This window comes from Ceratotherium simum, chromosome 7 (assembly GCF_057802395.1).
Source record: "Ceratotherium simum simum isolate JZ-2026a chromosome 7, ASM5780239v1, whole genome shotgun sequence".
Taxonomy (NCBI): domain Eukaryota; kingdom Metazoa; phylum Chordata; class Mammalia; order Perissodactyla; family Rhinocerotidae; genus Ceratotherium; species Ceratotherium simum.
Genome location: NC_141906.1, coordinates 74,635,013 through 74,659,053, shown reverse-complemented (window position 1 = coordinate 74,659,053; position 24,041 = coordinate 74,635,013). Strand labels below are relative to the sequence as shown.

At 35.9% G+C, this 24,041-nt stretch overlaps 1 protein-coding gene and 1 pseudogene across 1 annotated transcript; both read right to left on the bottom strand.

Moving 5' to 3' along the window:
- Window positions 1-4,111: 4,111 nt before the first annotated feature.
- On the bottom strand, window positions 4,112-5,045 carry LOC101401563 (olfactory receptor 8G3-like; annotated as a pseudogene).
- A 16,492-nt stretch (window positions 5,046-21,537) lies between these two features.
- LOC101401297 (olfactory receptor 8G1-like) lies at window positions 21,538-22,494 on the bottom strand. The gene has a single exon (XM_004443626.1). The coding sequence runs from the start codon at window positions 22,468-22,470 to the stop codon at window positions 21,538-21,540; it is 933 nt and encodes a 310-aa protein (XP_004443683.1). The 5' UTR covers window positions 22,471-22,494.
- Between the last annotated feature and the right edge of the window lie 1,547 nt (window positions 22,495-24,041).

Here is a 24,041-nt window from a genome sequence, read left to right as displayed (position 1 = left end):
TTTTATTTGCAACTTGCTCTCTTTGACACAGAAGAGAATAGTGCTAATGTTGGTGTTGGGAGTCCTAGGTACCCAGCATTCTGCTCTCTTTAGTGCTGAGAGGGCAGGCACAGCCCTGGCTCTCAGAGCCACTTTTGAAGCTGGTCTGCATCAGAGGTCAGCATCTCCAATTGTAAAATTTCAGGTTGTGTTTCTCCAGCTTCAGGGCAGCAAACACTCTCACCTTTTATAGTCCTCTGAATAGTTCTGATTGCTGTGTTATGAAGATTTGTCCTTGATTTTGATATTCCAGGCACCAAATAATGTGGAGACAAATATCCTCCAAGGATTTCCATTTCTCAGGGAACAAGCCCTTGAGAAAAGAAGCAATTGCAATTATTTCCCAGTTGTCTAACTTTATCCTTCAAGAGGGATTCTTTGTCAATCTTGAACTTATCCATTTGTGGTAAAGATTTGTTCACAGGATAAGCTGAAGATGTCTTTTTTTTAAAATGCAGATTCTGGTCCAGCAGGTGTGAGTGGGGTTTGCATTTCTTACAAGCTCCTGGCCAGTGTTATTGGTTCACAGTCCACACTGTGAGTAGCTGGTTTTAGAGACCACAGTACATCCTGACAAGTTTTCTTAGCATTAGTAGGGCTAGAAAATTTTCAACAATGAATTAAACCATTTGTTTCCATTCGTTTCCATTCCATTTGTATAAAAATATGTTTAATTTATTTTATGTGAAAATAGGTAATATACTTACTTGATTCAAAAGTCATATCTATACATAATTGAATTTTGGAGTTTTGGGGTAAGAATTCAGAATATTGATGTAATATTTTCCCTTTTGAGGCCCTCCTGATTAATAATTCTACTTGCTAATTTGTATGTTTAAAGACATAATTTATTATTAAGCATCTATACTTCATATTCCTTCTTCTTTCTTATATGTTTTCACTATTTTTCCCAAAACAGTAATAATTAGAAGCATTCTTAGATTTGTTTGAATCAAGATAAATTGAACATCTCACATTAGGGGAGCTCTTATAAAATATGGTTAATATATGAGGTTCAATTCTCTTTACAGCAGTTTTGACTTGGGTTACATTAGTGTTTCTCAATTTTGGGTGCACGTTTAAAATCATCAAAGGAGGTTTTTTTTTTTTTTTGTATCATTACCCAGGGTGCATCCCATACCAATTAAATCAAAATCTTAGGGTCTGAGGTCAGATATCAATATGTTTTAAAAGTTCTCAATCTTTAATGTGTCCAGGCTTAACCTAGAGATCTTGTTCAAATGCAGATTCTAATTTAGTAAGTCTGGTATATGGCTTGAGATTATGCATTTTTAACAAACTCTCAGGTTTTGCCAATGCTGCTGGTTTATGCACCACTCTGAGAAACAAGGTGTTAGATGATCTCTTGTTTTGAATCCCTTCCCTTATAATTCTTTCAGAGTCAAGCAAGGTCCCCCATGCCTATGCATCCGAAAGCTACTTTTAGCTATCCTGCAGTAGCTGTGGGATTCTATGATGCTTATAGGAGAATACTATGTGTCTGGAATGCTGCCTTACAGGTGAGCAGACTATGAGAGACTGTTACTTCAGTGTGCTGAACAAAAGTGGCAAAGAGAGTTGGAGCTGGTTGAGGCCAGAAATAGAAAAGATATAAAATACCATTCCATAAATGATTATATAATAATGAAAACTACTAAGAGACTCATAGAAGCCATTTTTCAAATTCTGTCAGGGTATATGTTGTGATTTGGTAGAATATATATATATATATCTCAAGAAAGCCAGACAGAGAGAAGGCTTGAATTTTATTCATTTTATTCAATTTTCTTATTTATTCTACCGTCTTGAGAGTTCTAGCATCATCTATCCATTTATTTAGTAATCCAAGCTAGAAACTTGCATTCATCCTCATGCTTTCTTGTATTTTCAACTCACTTTTTTTCCAGCCATCTCTGTACGATCCACCTTTTTACAAATCTCTTGAGAGTCTCCTTCTTCTCTAGTTCCACTATCATTGACATGGAATATCTTGCTTAGAATAATAAAATGGCTGCTTACTGGTCTTGAATTCAGCCTTATTCTCTTTCCAGCCATCTTCCACACCAACTTAGGTGTGATCTTACTAACTTGCAAAAATAACCACGTCACTTCCCTGCTTAAAAGACATTTAGCAGCTCCCTTCACTAAAATAATGAATGACGTCTTACAGTGACCCAGAGGTGATTCACGAGCTGTCTTCTGTCTACTTTTCTATTTTTGTAGCTTGATCATATTACCCTAAATATGACATAGTTTTCTGGATCTGCACGAGCTTTTCCTCTCTTCCTTGATGCTACCGTTACCTTTCACTTAGTTTTTATTTTCTTTATGAGCTCAAGCCCCAGTAATTCAAGGATCTACCCACCAGGACTCTTTTTTTGTCCCCTTTTGGTCCATTTGTGTCTATTTGACAGAGCACTGGACTAGGAATCATGCCTAAGACAGGAGTTGTAATTGCAGCCATTTTCCTTTTCTTTATAGGACTAATGAAAATTAAATCAAATAATAAACATGAGGGCTCTTTGAGAATGAATGTCTGACATCAATGAATGAATGCATAATAGAGTACAAAGGTGGTAAAGATATATATTTGTGTCCTATATTTGGATACTATAGGTAAACACTGCAACTTGTTATATCAGGTGAATAACACAGGACACTATCCAAACAACATTTATCTAGGTATAATCAGTATAATGGTTTGAATTTGGGGAGACAGAACACAACTGAGTATTTAGAATATCATGTGAATTGATAGGTAAAAAATTTTAAATGCCCAGAAGCAGAAAATATGAGCAATCATATGAGAGGAGAAAACAGAAGTTTTAAAGAAAAAATTGACGTGAAATGGCAACTATTTGTAAATTACAAAGCAAAAGATCATGAACTGCTCATGCAAGTGACACAACTTGGCAGAATATTTGGCTTTCATGAGCAGTTGCTTTGTAAATAACTACAGCATTCTTGGTATAAAAATAAGACAATGTTGTTTTATCTGTATTTTTTTTACAAATTGTTGCTATCAAGAATAATAATTTGAATCTCATTATCACTCATTATAATGAGTGTCTGTAACGAGACTCTATAATAAGTCTCTGCTTTTGCTCTTTTTTTGTGTGTGTGTGAGGAAGATCGGCCCTGAGCTAACATGGGCCAATCCTGCTCTTTTTGCTGAGGAAGATTGGCCCTGAGCTAACATCCATGCCCATCTTCCTCCACTTTATATGGGACGCCACCACAGCATGGCTTGACAAGCGGTGCATTGGTACTCGCCCGGGATCCAAACCGACGAACTTGGGCCGCTGCAGCGGAGCACACGCACTTAACCGCTTGCACCACCAGGCCGGCCCCTTTTGCTCTTTTTTGCTTTGATCAGAACAGGATTGAAAGATTTTGGTTATATTCATTACATCAAATGAAATAAACAGGAAAATAGCATTGAACACATCTAGAGAAAAGCAGCACAGACATACAGGAAACCAGTGATGCTTGCTCAGAGACCTCCTATACCTACCCACAATTACCCAGGGCCAAAGTACCACTTTGAATAAAATCATGGGTCCTGGAGCCAAATGCTCTAGGCTGATCGTATATTATATTTGGGACCTTGGGCATTTACTAAAACTAAAAAAGTTTTAATTTCTTTATCTTTCAGAGGGAAATAATGCTAGGGCTTGCTTTGAGGGAATACTGTAAATATTAAATAAAATTGTCTATTTAAAGTGCTAGGCACAGTGCTTAAAAATTTATAAAATCTCAATAATATATGTTACTATTATAATCTTCTTCCTCCTCCTTCTCCTCATCATAGTTTTGTTGCTGTTTGTATTTTTATTAAAAATAAAACTAGGACTCATTTAATCCTTAAGAGTCTTTGATTTTATTCTAAGAATTTTGCCATACATAATCACTGTAATACAGGATCAAAGGAGGTGGCTTAGAAGGGAATTTTGGAGATGGGTTATATGGAGAAGTGTCACCGAATATTCAAAAATTTGAACAATAAACTTAATATATTACATATCTCAGCAAACCAAAGGCCTATTTCTGATATGTCATTGTGACATTGATTCTACACATTTTCTACCATCCAGAATTTTTTTTAGGGCAAATTTGACATCCTTATTCCTCAGACTGTAGATCAGGGGGTTCAGCATGGGCACAATGATGGTATAAAACACAGAGGACACTTTCCCTTGGTCCAGGGAGCTCACAGATGAGGGCTGCAGGTACATGAATGCTGCAGATCCAAAGAAAATGGCAACACCTGAGATGTGGGAACTGCAGGTGCTGAAGGCTTTGGACCTTCCCTCAGTGGAGCGAATGTGGAGAATGCTGGAGAGGATGAAGATATAGGAGGTAAGGACAGCTAAGGCAGGAGTCAGAATATTAAATGCACTCAAGACTAGAACCAATAATTCATTGATGTAGATGCTAGAACAGGATAGTTCCAAGAGTGGAAAGAGGTCACAGAAATAATGGTTAATCACATTGGTCTTGCAGAAAAAGAGTCTCAACATAAAGCCTGTATGGATTGTAGATCCAATGATGCCCAAAATACAAACTCCCACTATGAGCCAGAAGCAAATGTGATTAGACATGATAATGTTGTAAAGCAAAGGGTTACAGATGGCAACATAGCGGTCGTATGCCATTGCAGCCAACACATGACACTCTGCAATAATAAAAACAATGAAGAAATAGAGCTGAGTCATGCATTCAGGGTAGGAGATGATGTTCTTCTCTGTCACAAAGTTCACCAGCATTTTGGGGGTAATGACCGTGGAATGGCAGAAATCAATGAAAGACAAACTGCTGAGGAAATAGTACATGGGGCTGTGCAGGTGAGAACTGAGCCCAATCAGTGTGATCATGCCCACGTTCCCCACCACCGTGACCACATAGATTCCTAGGAAGAGAAGGAAGAATGGTAGTTGGAATTCAGCATGTTCTGTTAGACCAGCGAGGATGAACTCAGTTACTATGGAATGATTTCCAAGGTCCATTATTCTCTCAGCAGGTTCTAGGTCTAAAAATGAAAAAATGAGTATACTTGTGAGTGTGTGTGTATTTGAGTGTATGCACATGTGTATTTGTGAGTGTGTGTGAAGGGGAAAGTAATTCTGTGGAGATCATTATTTTATCCCTCATCGGAGGAGATTCATATTATAGGGATCTCTTGAGCTTCTCCTGCTACTGTGGGATAACCAATGATTGTGGTTGACCTGAGACTTCAAGAACTTTATAATTAAGATAATTTGTAACATTTTAAGAGAAAATATTTTTTAAGTCAGTCAGAAGGAACATTACTAATGCTGTTTCTGAGGACTCTTTTCTTTTGTCCCATATTCTACATGTATATAATAATGTCATGCACGTCACATGGCATAATATTTTTATTTTACTCAGAATACATAATAGTAGTGTATGCTATCTATAATTAATAAACATAGGATTCATAAATCTATGAAAAGTAGTTATATATATATTATGTTAGTCTGGGCTATTTTTCTTACTAGAATTCCAACTCAAACTAACTGAAGGACTGGGCAAGTACAGTATCATTCTACCTGAGATTTGACTGCTCTGCATGTCCCAGCTCCCTTCACCCAGGCCTCCTACCCTAGAAAGCAGGAACATAACTGCTGGAAGACATCATGTTTATATCTCAACAGCTTTTTCCCAGCCCAACGAGCTTTCCTCCCTTGTTCTAATTTGGATAATCTCAGGGGCCGTAATAAAATGGCCTAAAATTATGTCATGTATTCCACCACTGTGACCACACGAGCAGTGGACTATGATTGGTCTATGTAATTGCGACTTCATGGTTGAAGTGGTGGAGGTCTGAAAACTATTCATATTGCCAAAATATGAAGAGGGTTTGTGAACACAGACACTAGGTGTCACTTATGCTGTTTTTTTTGTAATCACGTATTTTGCATGTGCTTTCTATAGATTCAAAGATGGTGGACACGTGGATTACTAGAGCACATGCAATTAGAAATTTAAGTTTAGGGGCTGGCCCGGTGGCGTAGTGGTTAAATGTGCACGCTCCGCTGCTGGGGGCCCGGGTTCAGATCCTGGGCGCGCACCCACGTACCGCTTGTCAAGCCATGCTGTGGTGGCATCCCATATAAAGTGGAGGAAGATGGGCATGGATGTTAGCTCAGGGCCAGTCTTCCTCAGCAAAAAGAGGAGGATTGGCATGGATGTTAGCTCAGGGCTGATCTTCCTCACAAAAAAAAAAAAAAGAGAAATTTTAGTTTAAATTCATGCAAGTTGAAAGTGTGATGCATTTTTTAAAAAAAGACCAGTGTATCTTTAGTTTAGATTTGCAAAAAGATGAGTAGATTTTAGAAAATGGAAATACATATTCTTAACATTCAATCAATAGTTGGATTAGTATTTTGAGTCTGAGGAACAATATTTCATGTGTTATAGAAATACTGTACAATTTCATAAAAATGATCTAGACATCTGTCATTTTAGAATGGCTGAAATAACTGAGGCTATTTCTCTAGCGAAAATTCATGTGGCACATGACAGTTACCTCAATGTTCAAAATATTGCTTTATTTAAGAGGTATTGTTCTCATGATATATGTCTCCAAGAAAGGCAAAGAAAACTAACTGCTTGAAACCATGGAGAGAAATATTTGGTTTCACAACAAAGATGAATATTCCAATAGTCAGACATACCCTGATCTTCCAGTCAGAAATTTTTGATTACAGCCTGAATAACCACTTATTAGCAGATGTTGTTTAAGGACACAAGCACCTGTTGGGTGTTTGCATTAAATCATCTTTAACATCTCTTTCAGTTCCAACATTTCATGATTTTATAATTTACACCTTCTTGTTGCTTCTTTCCACATGAATACATACAATAATACAGAGATTTGGAATTACTTAGTAAGTATTAACTTACTAAGTAGTTATTATCCCAAAATTATTAATATTTTCCATGTTCTCCAAATAAAGTTCAAACCAATTTCTTTGTCCTTCAAACATGTATATCATCTAGCAACAAAAATAGAAGTTCTCTTTTTTATGTCCCAACAAGTATCACATGATTTAGCTATTACACAAAGGAACATTTGGTAGACTTTCTTTTATGACTCATGATATTCCTTTAGCTTTTCTCTCATTCTATCCCCTCTATCCTATTAAATCTATTTAATAGTTAGGGTACTTTAATTAAGGTCTGTAATAGTGAAAGCCTCAGTTAATGAGAACATTTTATACATGCTTGAATATGTTCTTATATTTACATTTAGCACATACTTAATTCTGTATTAATTAATTATGAATTATTTACTGGTTTTTCTTCTGTACTAGATTGCAAACTCAATATAGTGCTTGGCAGAGTGTCTTACACACAGCAAGTGTTAATAATTTAATACAATAGCAAGTATCAATAATTTAAAACAATTATTAGTTTTAAATAAATTATTACAAGAATGTTAGTGATATGTTAACATAGACTCAACATAAGTGAACAAAGCCCTCACACTGCCTGAGTTAAAAAGAGTAAACAAAGAAGTGTTTGCCATTCAGCAGGGGACAGGAAGGTGATAGGGGAACCTTTGTTCATCAGGGCATGTGAATGTTAGAGTGAGAAACGGTAAAGATGATAAATAACTATGTGCATCTCTAAGTGCACTGGGAAGGAGCTAGAAGAGAGGACTCTAAAATGTTAAATGTCAAGAACTAGGATTCAGACAAACCCTTCTTGCTTCCTAAAACTTCAGCACTGTGTATTTTTCTTTTTCACTTCTCTAAAGGGAAAAATGATCCTGAAGATCCTGGTGAGTAGTTCCTAGTACTAGCCTTGCAGGAACCCTTGGTACTCAAGGGGTCATAGCATAAAAGTCTCCATGACCATAATTTTAACTCACCAGTCCTGATCTCTGATGAAGCCAATGACCCTGCAAAGGCTGGTTGATACAATATGATGATTTTATACTCTGGATATTGATGCTAAGAGTCTGATTAGGAACAAATAATGATAATGACCTCCCACTAGAATCTTATCCCACAAGCATCAACTCTGGGGAAAACAAACAATTAGAATTTGTTTTTTCCCATTTGTTCTCAAGTATTTATAGAGTCACATAGGTATGATTCATTGTTCTTGTTAGATTATGGATTGGAAACAGGGATGGATAGTTTTTGTTAGAATTGAATTTCATGCCAAACTATTTGAAAGTTCAAATTTTCATGAATTTTTTAAAACATACACTAAAAGAATTTTCTAAAGCAATTTCCTACAAGGGTAAATAGAAAATCAGGGAAAACCTCTACTAACCATATTTAGATACTATGATGTACATATAAAACAGTAATACTTGGAATATTTTAACTTGGAGGCTGAATGAAAGCATCAGTTGGATTTGCCATAACCCTATGAGAAGTTCTTAACAAGTCTAACAAGGAAATTGATGACTTTATTTTCCTCTAAAATTAAAAGAGAAATGTTGAGGAACAATATAGAGATTTATGTATTTTAGACATTATTTTAGTTCTACAAAATTACCAAAATATTTTAATTGGAAATAAAAATTGTATTTAATGTTTTCATTACAAATATTCATTGAATTATATCATTTTTGAGATAATTACAATAACCAAATTTTTTCTTGCCTTTAATATAATTTATATATAAAATTATGTAAGTTTAAGATGTACAACATGTTGATTTGATACACATATGTAATGCAAAATGATTGCCACCATCACCATCATGTCACGTAAATACCATTTTTGTGTGTGTGGTAAGAACATTTAAGACTTACTCTCTTGGAAACTTTCAAGTATATAATACAATATTGTTAACTATAATCACTATGCTGTACATTATATCACCAGAACTTATTTATATTATAACTGAAGTTTGTACTATGATTAACATCTACCCATTTCCCCATAACCACCATTTTACTCTCTATTTCTATGAGTTCAGCTTTTTTAGATTTCACATATGAGATTATCTAGTATTTGTCTTTCTCTATCTGACTTATTTCACTTAGCCTATCGCCTTCAAGGTCCATCCTTGTTGTAGCAAATGGCAGGATTTCCTTCTTTCTCATGACTTAATAATATTCCATTGCATATATATATATATGCATAATAATATTCCATTGCATATATATATATATATATATATATATATATATATATATATATATACCACATCACTTAGCTTATTTCCATATCTTGGCTAAATAAAATTATTTTGTAATGCTTTAAATTATTGTTGTATGTGAGAATTTAATGGTTTTATAAAGATGTATTTGCAAATTGCTATGAAAAGTTTAAAAACTTAAAAAAAATAATTCATAAACACTTTGGAAAATGTTGCTCATCAATTTAATCAAAACTTAGGGCAAGAATTTGACAATTTTTATAGAGATATTATCCATAAGCATGCATTACCAGTAAATAATGCCAGAAAAGACATCATTATTACAGTATGTGTGATGAATCAGAAGTGTGATTGATAAAAGACTGGAGAGGTCACAAATGCACAAATGAAGCTCTTGTGTTTGTAGATGTGTAAAATTGAAAGTTGTGTAAAATTTGGAAGGGAGAATGGAGTCAAGAAGCCCTTTCAGGATGGGAAAGCAGCATGAATGAAGACAAGGCCATAGGAAGGAACCCAGCATTGTTGAGATATTATAGGAACTACCCCACCCAGCATGACATACAGCTCTCTAGCAGATCTTAAAAATTATTAAAACATTAATATATTCTATTTATGGATTTCACATATTATTTTAATCACATTTAACATTATTTTTCTTCTTAGATACAGTGCTACATTCAAATGTTAAACTCTAGAGAGAGCAACACAGAGTCGTCTATGACTCAAAACAAATATTTGAAAGATTGGAAGAAACTGCTAGCAATTTCTAGTTTTCATTCTCCCTTTGTCCTCAATAGTAAATGCCCTGAATCTTAGTCTGGCACATAACTATATGGATAACCATGATATTTATTAGCCCCTTTTACAGCTGGGTTTGATCATATGATAAAGGGCTTACCAAAGGGAAATTGGTGGAGGTGAGATCTGTCACTTCCAGGTAGTGCTCTTCAAGTCAGGGAATAGTCCTTTCTCCTTCCATCTCTTTCTTTATGGTGGGTGGGTGGTGGAGATGAAGGATGTATCTGGAGCTGTTACCTGAAACCAAAAGATGGGAACTCTGTGTTGTGGCCATAAGAGCAACAATTTAAAAGAAGCTTATGTCCCTGATGAGCTACTGTTCCAGCCCTGAACCATCTTCTGGTTTAAGGCACCATGGTGCCTGTGTATATCTGTGTGTATGTGTGTGTGTGTGACACACAGCCAAACCTAATTGTAAGTAATTCAGAAGATAAAAAATGATTCGGTCTAAAGTCCACACTTGTGACATAATGATGATCCTTGAAAAAGCTAATTATATGAGAAACTGTTTTTTTAAGACGTTAATATATGCTGTATCAGAGTTAAGGAAAGACAAACTCTGGGGGCCGGCCCCGTGGCTTAACGGTTAAGTGCGTGCGCTCCGCTACTGGCGGCCTGGGTTTGGATCCTGGGCGTGCACCAACGCACCGCTTGTCCGGCCATGCTGAGGCCATGTCCCACATACAGCAACTAGAAGGATGTGCAACTATGACATACAACTATCTACTGGCGCTTTGGGGAGAAAAAGGGGAAAAAAAGGAGGAGGATTGGAAATAGATGTTAGTTTAGGGCTGGTCTTCCTCAGCAAAAAAAAGACAAACTCTGACAACATTATCCAAGTTCATCATAGTGCCTATTGTTAGAAGACATTTACTCTGTCACGCTGTTTTCAATTATTAAAACACTTGATAGTATATGTTCTGTAATGGTACTTAAGAAATCCTATATATTTGTTATTTTTTTCTCATTTTTGGTAGGTCTCCTTCTTCAAGGTATTTTATCTCTCTTTTTTGTGGTCTAGCTCCATCTCCATTTTGGAATCTATCTGATATGCATTATTTTTAATAGAATGTCTTCCACCAGTTCTCAGAATCACTAAAGACAGTTCAGACATTATTTATCTTTCTGAATACTTTTTAGCAGTTTTAATACACAAATAAATGTTTGGAAACACAAAAAATTCTCATAAATAGTCATTTCTATCTATCAGCCATTCATGTGAAAAAAAAGTACTAGATGTTTATTTTTTACTGCTTAGAGTAATAAAATAAGAATTAGACGTGAGAGTTCTGGTTCAAGACAGCAACAAAGGAAGATCAAGAACTCACCTCCTCTCATGGCCACAACAAATCTAAAGCTGCATATGGAACAGTTACCTCTGAAAAAAAAATTTACCTGAGCAATTTCTACACGTCAAGCAAACAAGAAAATCCCACATTGAAGTGGATAGGAGAGACTGACAAACTATCCTACAATGAACCACATCACCAGTGTGGCCAACCACAGTCAGGAGAGAACTCAAAACCATGCACTTCTCCCTCAGGACTGAAGTGTTTTAACCCCACATCTGGTACCCCAACTTTTCAGACATCCACCAGAGAGATGAGATAAGCAAATAAACTTGTGAAAGAGGTTTATTTTCTTATTTTAAAGCATAAACAAGAGGTGCAGGCATTTAATTTAACATGCATCAGGGGCCCATTTAAATATTCTCCAGGGACAGAGGCCACAGGGTGCTATCTTTGCATCTCCCTCCACTTCTCACCAGCGCACTGGTATCTGCCAGAAAAGAGTTTGTACGCTCTTCTAGCATCCTGATTTTTGTGGCTCCTGCCCAGAGGACACGCCTAGGTCACCTGGCTCTGGTATCCAGTCAGGCTTATGCTTGCAGGTACCATAGGACTAAACCAGCAGAGAAAGAGTTCTTAACGGGCCACGACCCCCAGGGCACAGCAAGAGACAACAGACTGAGATGCCCAGTATTTCTGTGAAAGAGTTCTTTTAGCTTATCTTTACAGCTGTGGCCTGAGGGGCAGGCTTCTAATTAAACACATATCTAAGGGCCAACTGTAATCTTCTACAGAGACCTTGGCTGGCAGGCACTATTTTTGTGCTTGCGCTCTAACATACTCCAGAGCATGGAGGGACCTTTTAGACCATGTGGTGCCCGAGGTTTTATGCCTGGTGCAGCAGGATTTGTAGGCTGCTGTCAAGGGCTGCCCCTTAATAACTTGGCTCTGGTAGTCATTGGGACATGAATTCCTGCATCTTATAGGACTGTAACAGTCAGAGAGACAGTTTCTGGCTGGCTTCTACCCACAGGGTGCAGCGTAGACAGAAGACTGAAACATTATTTCTATGTATTTCTATGAAAGAGACCTATTTACTTGTGCTGGAGCTTCAGTCTGAGGGTCAGGCTTCTGACTGGACACACAATTGGAGGCCTACTGAGATGTTCTCCTGGGACAGAGGTCAGTGGACACCATCGGTGCACTCTCCTCCTGTCTTGCCCCAGGTCACCGGTGTCTCTTGAAAAGGAGTTTTCACACTCTTCTGGTGCCCTGATTTTTGCAGCTGACACACAGGGGACACCTCTAGATCACCTGGCTCTAGTGGCCAGCAGGACTTACACTCATGGTCCCATAGGACTGTATATATTTGCATTATTTAAAATCTCCTTCCTGACGGTCCAGGTGCCAATAACCATAAAGTTAAGAGCTGACTGAGATCCTCCCCTTTGGGACACTGACATTTTTTGGCACACGCTCAACAACTGGGCACCAGTAAAAAGAGTGTAGTTTGCTTGGACAATCACAATGGTTTGAGACACAACCAAACTAGGGCAGGGTTGTACCATAAAGTTTGTCTCCAATACGACGCCACTCCTTCAAGACTGGGAGACTTGGCTGTTTTATTAATGCATAGAAACCAACACAAAGAGTCAAGGATAATAAAAAAACAAAGGAACATATTCCAAACAAGAGAACAAGATTAAAAATTCAGAAAAAGACCCTAATGAAATGAAGGTAAGTGATTTACCTGATAATGAGTTCAAAATAGTAGTGATGAAGATAAAATAACAGTGATAAAGATGTTTACTGAGCTCAGGAGATGAACGGATGAACAAAGCGAGAATTTCACAAAGAAATAGCAAATATAAGAAAGTACCAAGTAGAAGCCACAGAGCTGAAGAATACAATAACTAAACGGAAAAATATACTAGACAGGTCAACGGCAGACTAGATGAAGCAGAAGAAAGGAGCAGTGAACTCAAAGACAAGGCAGAGGAACTCACCCAATCAGAGCAGTAGAAAGAAAAAAGAATAAAAAAAAAGTGAAAATAGCTTAAGGGACTTATGAGACCATCAAGTGGACCAACATTTGCATTATAGGGGTCCCAGAAGGAGAAGAGAGAGAAAGGAGCAGAGAACTTATTCGAAGAAATAATGGATGAAAACTTTCCTAACCTGGGGAAGGAAACAGATATCAAGGTCAAGGAAACCCAGAGAGTTCCAAATAAGATGAACATGGAGGACTCATACCAATGCACAGTATAATTAAAACGTCAAAATTTAAAGACAAGAAGAGAATCTTAAAAGAGACAAACAACTTATTACATACAAAAGAACTCCCAAAAGACTATCAGCATATTTTTCAGCAAAAATTTCGCAATCCAGAAGGGAGTGACATGACATATTCAAAGTGCTAAAAGAAAAAGAAAAAGAACTTTCCAACTAAGAATATCTATGCAGCAAAATTATCCTTCAGAATTGAAGGAAAGATAGAGTTTTCCAGACAAGCAAAAGCTAAAGGAGTTTATAATTGCTAGACTGACCTTACAAGAAATATTATGGAAACTTCTTTAACCTGGAGAAAAGGGAGCTAGTCAGTAACAGTAAAAAACATGAAAATATAAATCTCACTGATAAAGTTAAATACATAGTAAAATTCAGAATAATCTAATGTTGTAAGGTGGAGTTAATTAATTATAAAGTTAGTATGAAGGTTAAAAGACAAATGTAATAAAACTAAATATACCTAAAATAATTTGTTAGGGATACACAAGATAAGAAGATGAAAATTGGGACATCAAAAACATAAAAAGCAGAGTAGTAGGAATGTAGAATTTTAGAATAGATTCAAACTTAAGTTGTTACCAAATTAAAATACACATTTACAAATATAATTTGTTTTATGTAAACATCATGGTAATCACTACACAAAAACCTATAGTAAATACAAAAGAGATAAAGAAAAAGAAGCTAAGCATATCACTACAGAAAATTATCAGATCACAAAGGAAGAGAGCAAGAGAAAAAGAAAGAAACAGAGGAACTACAAAACAGCCAGAAAAAAAAATTAACACAATGGCTTAAGGACACACCTATCAATAATTACTTTAAATGTAAATAGATGAAATTCTTCAATCAAAAAATATAGAGTGGATAAAAACAAGATCCATCTGTATGCTTCCATAAGATACACTCTTCAGATGTAAGGACACAAATAAACTGAAAGTGAAGGGATGGAAAAAGATATTCCATGTAACTGAAAAACAAAAGAATTTGAGGCAGCTAAAATTTATCAGACAAAACAGACATTAAACAAACACTGTAATAGGAGATGAAGGACAATACATAATGATAAAGGGGTCAATCCAGAAAGAGGATGTAAAATTTGTAAATATTTATGCACCCAACATAGGAGCACCTAAACATATAAAGTGAATATTATCAGAACTAAAGGGAGAAATAAATAATGATACAATAAAAGTAAAGGACTTTAATATCCATTCACCAAAGTATAGATCATTCAGACAGAAAATCAATAAGGAAACATCAACCTTACAAACATTACATCTGATGGACTTGGACATATACAGAACATTTCATTCAAAAGCAACAGAATACCCATTTTTTTCAAAAGTGCACATGAAACATTCTCCAGGATAGATTACATGTTACGTTACAAAACAAGTATTAAAATATTTAAGAAAAAAAATCATATCAATCACTTTTTCTGACCACAATGGAGTGAAACTTAAATTCAATTACAAGTAGAAAACTGGAAAATTTACAAATATGTGGAGATAAAACAATTCACTTGAACAACCAATGGGTGAAAGCAGAAATCAAAAGAAAAATAAAAAAATTCCTTGAGACAAATCAAAATGGGAAAACAACATACCAAATCTTATGACATGCAGTAACAGCAGCTCTATGAGGGAAGTTCATGGCATTAATGCATGCATCAAGAAAGAAGAAAAATCTCAAATAAAAAACCCTAAATTTACACTTGAAATAACTAGAAAAAAAAGAAAAAATGAAGGTCAAAGTTAATAGAAGAAAGGAAATAACAAATATTAAAGTGGAACTAAAATAGAAAATAACAAGACAATAGAAAAGATCAATGAAAATAAGAGATTTTTTTTTGAAAACATAAACAAAATTTTCAAACCTTTACTTAGACTCAGCAAGAAAACAAGAGAGGGAACTCAATTAAATAAAATCAGAAATGAAAAAGGAGACACTACAACTGATACCACAGAAATACAAAGGATCATGAGAGACTATGATGCACAATTATATGCCAACAGATTGGACAACCTAGAAGAAATAGGGAAATTTCTAGAAATATACCACCTACCAAGACTGAATCATGAAGAAATAGAAAATCTGAAGAGATCGTTTACCAGTAAGGAGATTCAATCAGTAATCAAAAACCTCCCAACAAAGAAAGGTCCACAAGGCTTAGCTGGTGATTTCTATGAACACTAAAAGAATAATTAATACTAATTGTTCTCAAATTCTTCCAAAATACAGAAGAAGAAGGAACACTTCCAAACTAATTTTACAAGGCCAGCATTACCCTGATACCAAAAACAGACAAGTATGTCACAAGAAAAGAAAATTACAAACCAGTACCCACCATGAACATAAATGCAAAAATCCTTAGCAAAATATTAGCAAACCCAATTCAACAATGCATTAAAATGATCATACACCATGATCAAGTGGGATTTGTTTGAGAGATGCAAGAATGGTTCAACATCTACAAATCAATCAATGTGATACACCACATTAACATAATGAAGTATAAAATTCATATGATCATCTCAATTGATACAGGAAAAGCATATGACAAATGCAATATCCATTTATGATAAAAATGCTCAACAAAATGGATATAGAGGGAACACCTTAACATAATAAAGGACATATGTGACAAGCCCACAGATAATATCATATTGAATGGTGAAAAGATAAAACCTTTTTCTATAATATCAAGAACAAGACAAGGATGTCTGCTTTCACCACTTTTATTCATCATATTATTGGAAGTCCTAGCCAGAGCAATTAGACATTAAAAAGAAATAAAAGTCACCTAATGCAGGAAAGAAGAAGTAAAAGTGTTGCTATTTTACATAACATGATATTATATATAGAAAACTCCAAAGACTCGACCAAAAAATTGTTAGAACTGATCAAATAATTCAGTAAAGTCACAGGATACAAAATCAATATACAAAAATCTTCTGTGTTTCTATACACTAATAATGAACTACAAGAAAGAGAATTTAAGAAAATAATTATTTAAAATTGCATCAAAAAGAACAAAATATCCAGGAATAAACTTAACAAAGGAGATGAAAGATTTCTGTATTGAAAATTATAAGACATTAATGAAATAAATTGAAGAAGACACAAATAGATGGAAAGGTATTCTGCACAAATGAATTGGAAGAATTAATATTGTTAAAACATGAATACTACCAAAACAATATACAGACTCAATACAATCCTTCTCAAAAACCAATGGAATTTTTCACAGAAATGGAAGAAACAATGCTAAAATTTACATGAAGCCAGAAAAGACTCCAGTGGCCAGAGAAATCTTGAGAAAGAATAACAAAGCTAGAGGCACCATGCTTTCTGATTTCAAACTATATTACAAAGCTATAGTGGTAAAACCTTATGGTATTGGCATAAAACATATATCAACGGAGCAGAACACAGAGCCCAGAAATAAAGCCACGCGTATATGGTCAATTAATTTAGGACCAAAGAACCAGAATATACAATGGGGAAAGGGCGGCCTCTTCCATAAATGGTGTTGGGAAAACTGAATAGACACATGCAGAAGAATGAAACTGAACCACTATCTAACATCATAAAACAAAAAAACGAAATCAAAATGGATTAATAACTTGAAGATAAGACTTGGAGCCATAAAACTTCTAGAAAAGCACATAGGCAGTAAGGTCCTTGACATCAGTCTTAGCAATGATTTTTTGGATTTGACACCAAAAGCAAAGGCAACCTACTGAATGGGAGAACATTTGAAAATCGTATATCTTAAAAGTGGTTAATATCCAAAATACATAAAGAACTCATACAGCTCAATAGCAAAGAAAACCCAAAAAATCTGATTAAGAAATGGACACCGGGGCCGGCCCCGTGGCTTGGCGGTTAAGTGCGTGCGCTCCGCTGCTGGCGGCCCGGGTTCGGATCCCGGGATCGCACCGACGCACCGCTTCTCCGGCCATGCTGAGGCCGCGTCCCACGTACAGCAACTGGAAGGATGTGCAGCTATGACAGACAACTATCTACTGGGGCGTTGGGGGAAAAATAAATAAATAAAATCTTTAAAAAAAAAAAAAAAGAAATGGACACCGGATCTGAACTGACTTTTTTCCAAAAAAGGCATACAGACGGCCAACAAGTACATAAAAAGGTGCTCAACAGTACCAATCATCAGGAAAATGCAAATAAAAACCCAATGAGATATCACCTGACACCTGTTAGAATGGCTATTACCAAAAAGACGAGAAATAACAAGTGTCGGAAAAGATTTAGAAAAAAGAGAACCATTATGCACTCTTGGAAAGAGAAATAATCAGAGTTTCCCTTTATCTCCATTGATCCCCCAAGTGTTTAATATTGTCACATATCTGTGATTTGTCTCTCTTGTTAGATGATGGGTTGGAGATGAAGATGTGACTGATACTGTTAGAGCTCCAGAGAGTATCATGCTCAGCCATTTAAAAATTCAAGATACCAGGAAATTTTGACATAGACTAAGAGGATTTTCTAAAGTTTCTTTCATAGAGAAAGAAAAGAAAATCAGGGAAAATAATTTTGTATTATATATTATAGCTTGAAATATTTCCCCAAAAAAGTATGTTGAAGTCTCGTCCTCGAAGTGTTTGAATGTGGTCTTATTTGCAGGTTGGATCTTTGCTGATATAATCAAGTTAAGATGGGGTCATTAGGATGCGTTCTAAGCCAATATAACTGGTATCCTTATAAAAAGAGGGAAATTTGGACTCTGAGACACACAGGGAGAACAGCATATGAAGACAGAGGCAGAGATTGGAAGAATGCATCTACAAGCCAAGGAATGCCAAGGATTGCTGGCCATCACCAGCAGTGAAGAGAAAAGCATGGAACAGATTCTTCCTCAGGGCACTCAGAAGGAACCAACAATTCTGACAGTGATTTCAGATTTCTAGCTTAGAGAACTGAGACAATAAATTTTGGCTGTTTAAAGCCATCCTAGTTGTGACACTGTTATGACAGCCTTGGTAGTACACTACATAATCTCTGAAAGACGTTTTCTTTGACCCCTACTAACTGTATTTAAATGTTACAATATAGTCATATAGTCATAAAGCAGTAATACTTGGAATATTTTATTTTGAGGGCTGAATGAAAGAATCTGATAGATAATGTTATAAACCCATAAAGAGTTCTTACCAAGCCTAAAAGGAAAGAAGAAGATTATTTTTTCCTTCTCAGAATAAAAGATGTTGAGGAAAAATGGAAATATGTATGTTACTGAGAGTATTTTCATTCTATATAAAAACTGAGTTACTTTGGAAATCAAAATTCTATTGAAGTTTTTATTCAAAATATTGAATGTTCTATCATTTTAACAAAACAATTACACTAAATTTAACTGAACATACTTTGAAAAGCTTTAAACCGTTGTTAGATGTAAGGCTTTAGTTTCTTTCTTTTCAAGTAGTATTTACTCATTTGGGTCAAAATTGAACTAAGGAAAAGCCACAATTGGAGTGTAATGTTGATGTTCTGTTACTGGCAATGAGGGTTTAATTCTACTAGCCTCTCATGAGGAGTGTGCATAGTGTTTCTCAAGATAGCTGCCATGAGCGGCAGGAGGATGCAACATTTATACCATCTCCAGTCCCACTAGATAAGGCTTACCCAAGGGTAAGAACTCTCTGGGCTGACTTGTACATAAGTCAAGTGGACACCTGGACTTGGAGAAGGCTCCAGAGTGAAACTGAAAGATCATGTTGCAGATTTGAAGTGAATACCCTTAATGTAAGCTGAGTTTCAGCTTGCAAGAACTAAATAATGTGTCTGCTGCTGAAACAAGAGGTGGTCTGAGAGAATGTGACATGGGAAACCAGAGGTGTCTGGTACAATCATGAATGAATATTTGAGTGTGTATGCTTTGCCCTACTGGAGCTTCTAGTCCATTGAAGTGAGAGAAATAAAAATAATAAGCATTTAAAGTATTGTATAATTACCACAGCACTATCAGCTAAGAAGAAAAAGAGCCAGTCTCTCTGAGGGAAAATAGAGGGTTGACATGAAAAGTAATTTATGTGAAGTTTATAGATGAGTTTTCTGAGGAAATAACTTCAAGTCCTTATAGACTTTAAGGGAGTATTTTTCTAAATCTTATTCTGGTAAATATTTCACTGATTATTCTGAGTATCACTGGTAAAAGTAAATAAGCCAATAGGCTGGTTTAGCTTAGAGAAATCATTTAACTCAGTTTAAAGTGGAAGAAATGGATTGACAGTAGGGTCTTCCTAGACTCAGATTAATAGAGCCCATGATTGATTGAGATCTGCTCAGGAAAGGAGGCCCAACCTCTTGGATATATGACACAGTTTACAACTTCTCAGAGGACAGTACTGTAGAGCTATGGCCCACTCACCTATCTTCCTCCTGCTAAAGACCTGAAGAAACTACAATTTGGAAAACCAGGAGTCTGTAAATAAAATATATACAGTAGGCTGCATAAACTGGAATCTAACCAGAGTAACCTAACCAGCCCCACCAAAAAAGGACAAATAAACTATTTCCATTGGCTGCAGCAATACAGGTTATTGTATTTAACTCTATCGCGTTTTCTCTTTTCTTTATTTTACTGAACTATATTCTACATATAATAAATTCACTAAACATCTACATAGTAAAGAATTTTCTATGCCAGCATAGCTCTGGCTATGGGGAATTATGGTGGGCTAGACTGGATGGTTTGGGTTCCACAAAGCACTCTACCACCAGATTTGCCATGTTTACCCACCAGATATCACATATACTTCTTATTTTTTAACCTCCCAAAGTTGTGTGCTTAAAAGTAAAAAAAAAAAATGTCTTGCTTCAGAGACCTCTTGAGTTTTGTCAGAATTTAATGACTTAGTAATCAGGTATCCACAAATTATCATGACTGTACTGGGGTTTGACAAAAGGAGCTCAGGACAAAACTTCTAAATTTTTGTATATAATATAAGTCAAAGTGTCACCAATTGTCTTGCAGATCTTTCAAGAACTCTCCAAACATAAACTTAGTTGATTTTAACAATAATGAAAAAAGCGTCTGTAGCTAATTGGAGAGATTAATAGATGAAGAGAGTAGGAGATATATATGGTTTTCCTATAAATACTTCACAAGAGGAAAAAATTAGCAAGAAAATTTTCAAGGACCTAGTAGGTGGCAGGCCTGGAGATATGACAGTGAAATATATGTGTAGGGGGCTACTTTCGTGAGATTACAGTCCAGTGCAGATTTGATAATAAGCAGGCAACTACAAACTAGAACAATAAATGACAAAGCAGGGAGTCTATTGGATTGAGCACTATCACAGCACATGGATAAGTCGCTAACTCAGATGTTAAGTTCTAATTAGAATTCTGAAGTAAGGGATAGAAGAAAGAAGCCACATAGTGAAATATAATGAGGGACAGGGCAGGAAAAAGACTGCTCCAGGCTAGAGATATGAAAAAACTGGAGATTATAACCATCATATTGCTCTGATTTATGTAGTTTCATGACTGGATAGAACAGATTGGAAGAACAGATTTCTTCCAATCTATTTCTTTTTTTTTTTTTTTTTAATAATTTTATTTATTTATTTTCTCCCCAAAGCCCCAGTAGATAGTTGTATGTCACAGCTGCACATCCTTCTAGTTGCTGTATGTGGGACGCGGCCTCAGCATGGCCGGACAAGTGGTGCGTCGGTGTGCGCCTGGGATCCGAACCCAGGCCGCCGGTAGTGGAGCGCGCACTTAACCGCTAAGCCACGGGGCCGGCCCCCAATCTGTTTCTCAATGATAGTTATGAGGGAAAACTATAGAGAGAAATATCATCAAAAGGCATGGAGATTCAAAATAATGCCAATAGAATCCCAGCAAACAAAGAAAAATGTTGACAGGTGGACTAAAATTAAACATTTCAATTCATACAATGTATAACCCATAACTTAGAACTAATATATCCTTCTATTATTTCTTATCACTACAATATTCTTCTCTTTAGTGTTTTCTTCAGGGCAACACTGACATCTTTATTCCTCAGGCTGTAAATCAGGGGGTTCAGCATGGGCACAACAATAGTATAAAACACAGAGGACACCTTTCCTTGATTCCTGAAGGTGACTGATGATGGCTGCAGGTACGTGAATGCTAAAGAACCAAAAAAGACCACAACAGCCAACATGTGGGAGCTGCAAGTGCTGAAAGCTTTGGACCTGCCCTCAGTGGAGCGAATGCAGAGGATGCTGGCAATGATGAAGATGTAGGAGCTAAGAATGGTCAGGCTGGGGACAAGGATATTAATTACACTTAAGATTAGAATCAGTAATTCATTGACATGAGTAGCAGAGCAGGAGAGCTTTAGGAGGGGAAGGATATCACAGAAATAATGGTTGATCATATCAATATTGCAGAAATAAATCCTAAACATGCAGCCTGCATGAACAAATGCACAAACCAGGCCTATAATATACACTCCTAAAATCAGGGAGAAACAGTCCTGATGGGACATGATGACATTATAAAGCAAGGGGCTACAGATGGCAACATAACGGTCATATGCCATTGCAGCCAACATGTAACACTCTGAGATAGCAAAAACAAGGAAGAAATAGAGCTGAGTCATGCATTCCGTGTAGGAGATGATGTTCTTCTCTGTCACAAAGTTCACCAGCATTTTGGGGGTAATGACAGAGGACTGGCCGAAATCTATGAAGGACAAGCTGCTGAGGAAATAGTACATGGGGGTGTGCAGGGGAGAACTGAGCCCAATCAGTGTGATCATGCCCAGGTTCCCCACCACCGTGACCACATAGATTCCCAGGAAGAGGAGGAAGAGGGGCAGCTGGAGTTCTGGCTGTTCTGTTAGACCAGCGAGGATGAACTCAGTCACTGTGGAGTGATTTCCTGCTGTCATTTTCCTCTGGGGAGTTTCTGAAGGGGAGAGAGACAGGCACATATTTTGGAGACATTTCCTTGTTATTCTTCATTTGATAAATGGTAGCTCATACAGAAAATTAATGGTTTAGGTATTCCTTCGGTATCTGTATAATAATTTTAACTCCGGATATTTACTTAAGTAATGTTTATCTTAAATATTTTTACACCTTAATATCAAATACAATAAAGTATTTCATATAAACTTATTTTAGCCATAATGATGATAATTTCACATTCTTTGAAGGACCACTCCCTGTTTTGAACATTTCAATTATCTTGAAGCCAATTTTGTCTAAAGTGAGGTTCACAGACTTAAAAACTTAGAGGAGCCGTTGAAAATCAGAGAAGCTGGCTGAGTGTCAACCTGGAGAGAGCAAGTCCTGGTTAAGTTTAGTATCTTTATTAACCAGCAGCTAATTATGGACAGGAGTGAAAAGAGGCACATTATTGCTAGACCTTTGGAATTATTTTAATTAAAATCAGAAATTTTGGGTTTCCACATAAAATCTTTAGATTTTTAATATTATTTTTGACATAAAACACCATAAACAACATTTATTGTGCAGATGTGCTAGCTGAATTGACCCACTGTTATTCAGTTTGTGTCCCCTGGACCAAATATTCTGCCTGCATTTGAGTGAAGAACTAGGAGTGGTGGCTAAGCGAGTAGGCCTTAAAGTCCAGGTGCCTGTGTTCACCTGCTGACCCATCATCTATTTGTTGATAAACTTGGATGAGTAAAATAACCCCAATATCTTATTAGCAGAGGTTAGCACTCTGACAATAATAATAACAATAGTTTTGCTGCTTTTGTTGTTCACATCATGCTATCAATTGAAAATTAAGGGATAATTCCATACTTCAAAACATAGAAACAGCAATTGTAATGCTTAAACTTTTCCTTTCATCTCTTTTATCTTTCATTAACGATGATGGTATGAAAAACAGTTGTAAAATTAAAGGATACAGAATCATAAATGTAGTCCTATATTCTGTTAATAATATACAGATTTTTTTTATCATTACATGCATCAAAGTAAAATTACAAATGAATTCCACTTGGATAAAAGTAAAAAAGAAAAAATAAAAAATCTAAAATGTTCTACTTCACAGCTAAACAAGACTGAACTTGAAATGAATTAAGATTCTAAGTACAAAGTGTAAAATGTCTAGTATAAAGGCTAAACTAATAGTCTTCCGGAGAAAACACTAAAGAAAATCTTCAACACGTTGCAGTAGTCTAAGATTTCTTAGGACACACACACTAAGTATACAATATTGATAAATTCAGTTTTATCCAAATTAAAAACTGGTCTTCAAAACGAGCCTTTAGAAAATCAAAAGCAAGCCACAGACAAAACATCAATTCAAGTATGGATTTATATCCAAAACATATAAAAAATATTCACAAGACAATAATGTAAAGACAGTCAAGCAAATTAAAAAATAAGGAAAGTATTTGAACAGATATATCACAGAAGAAGATAAAGGAATAGTTAATAAGGACATGAAAAGATACTAAAATCACTATTTATAAGGGAAATGAAC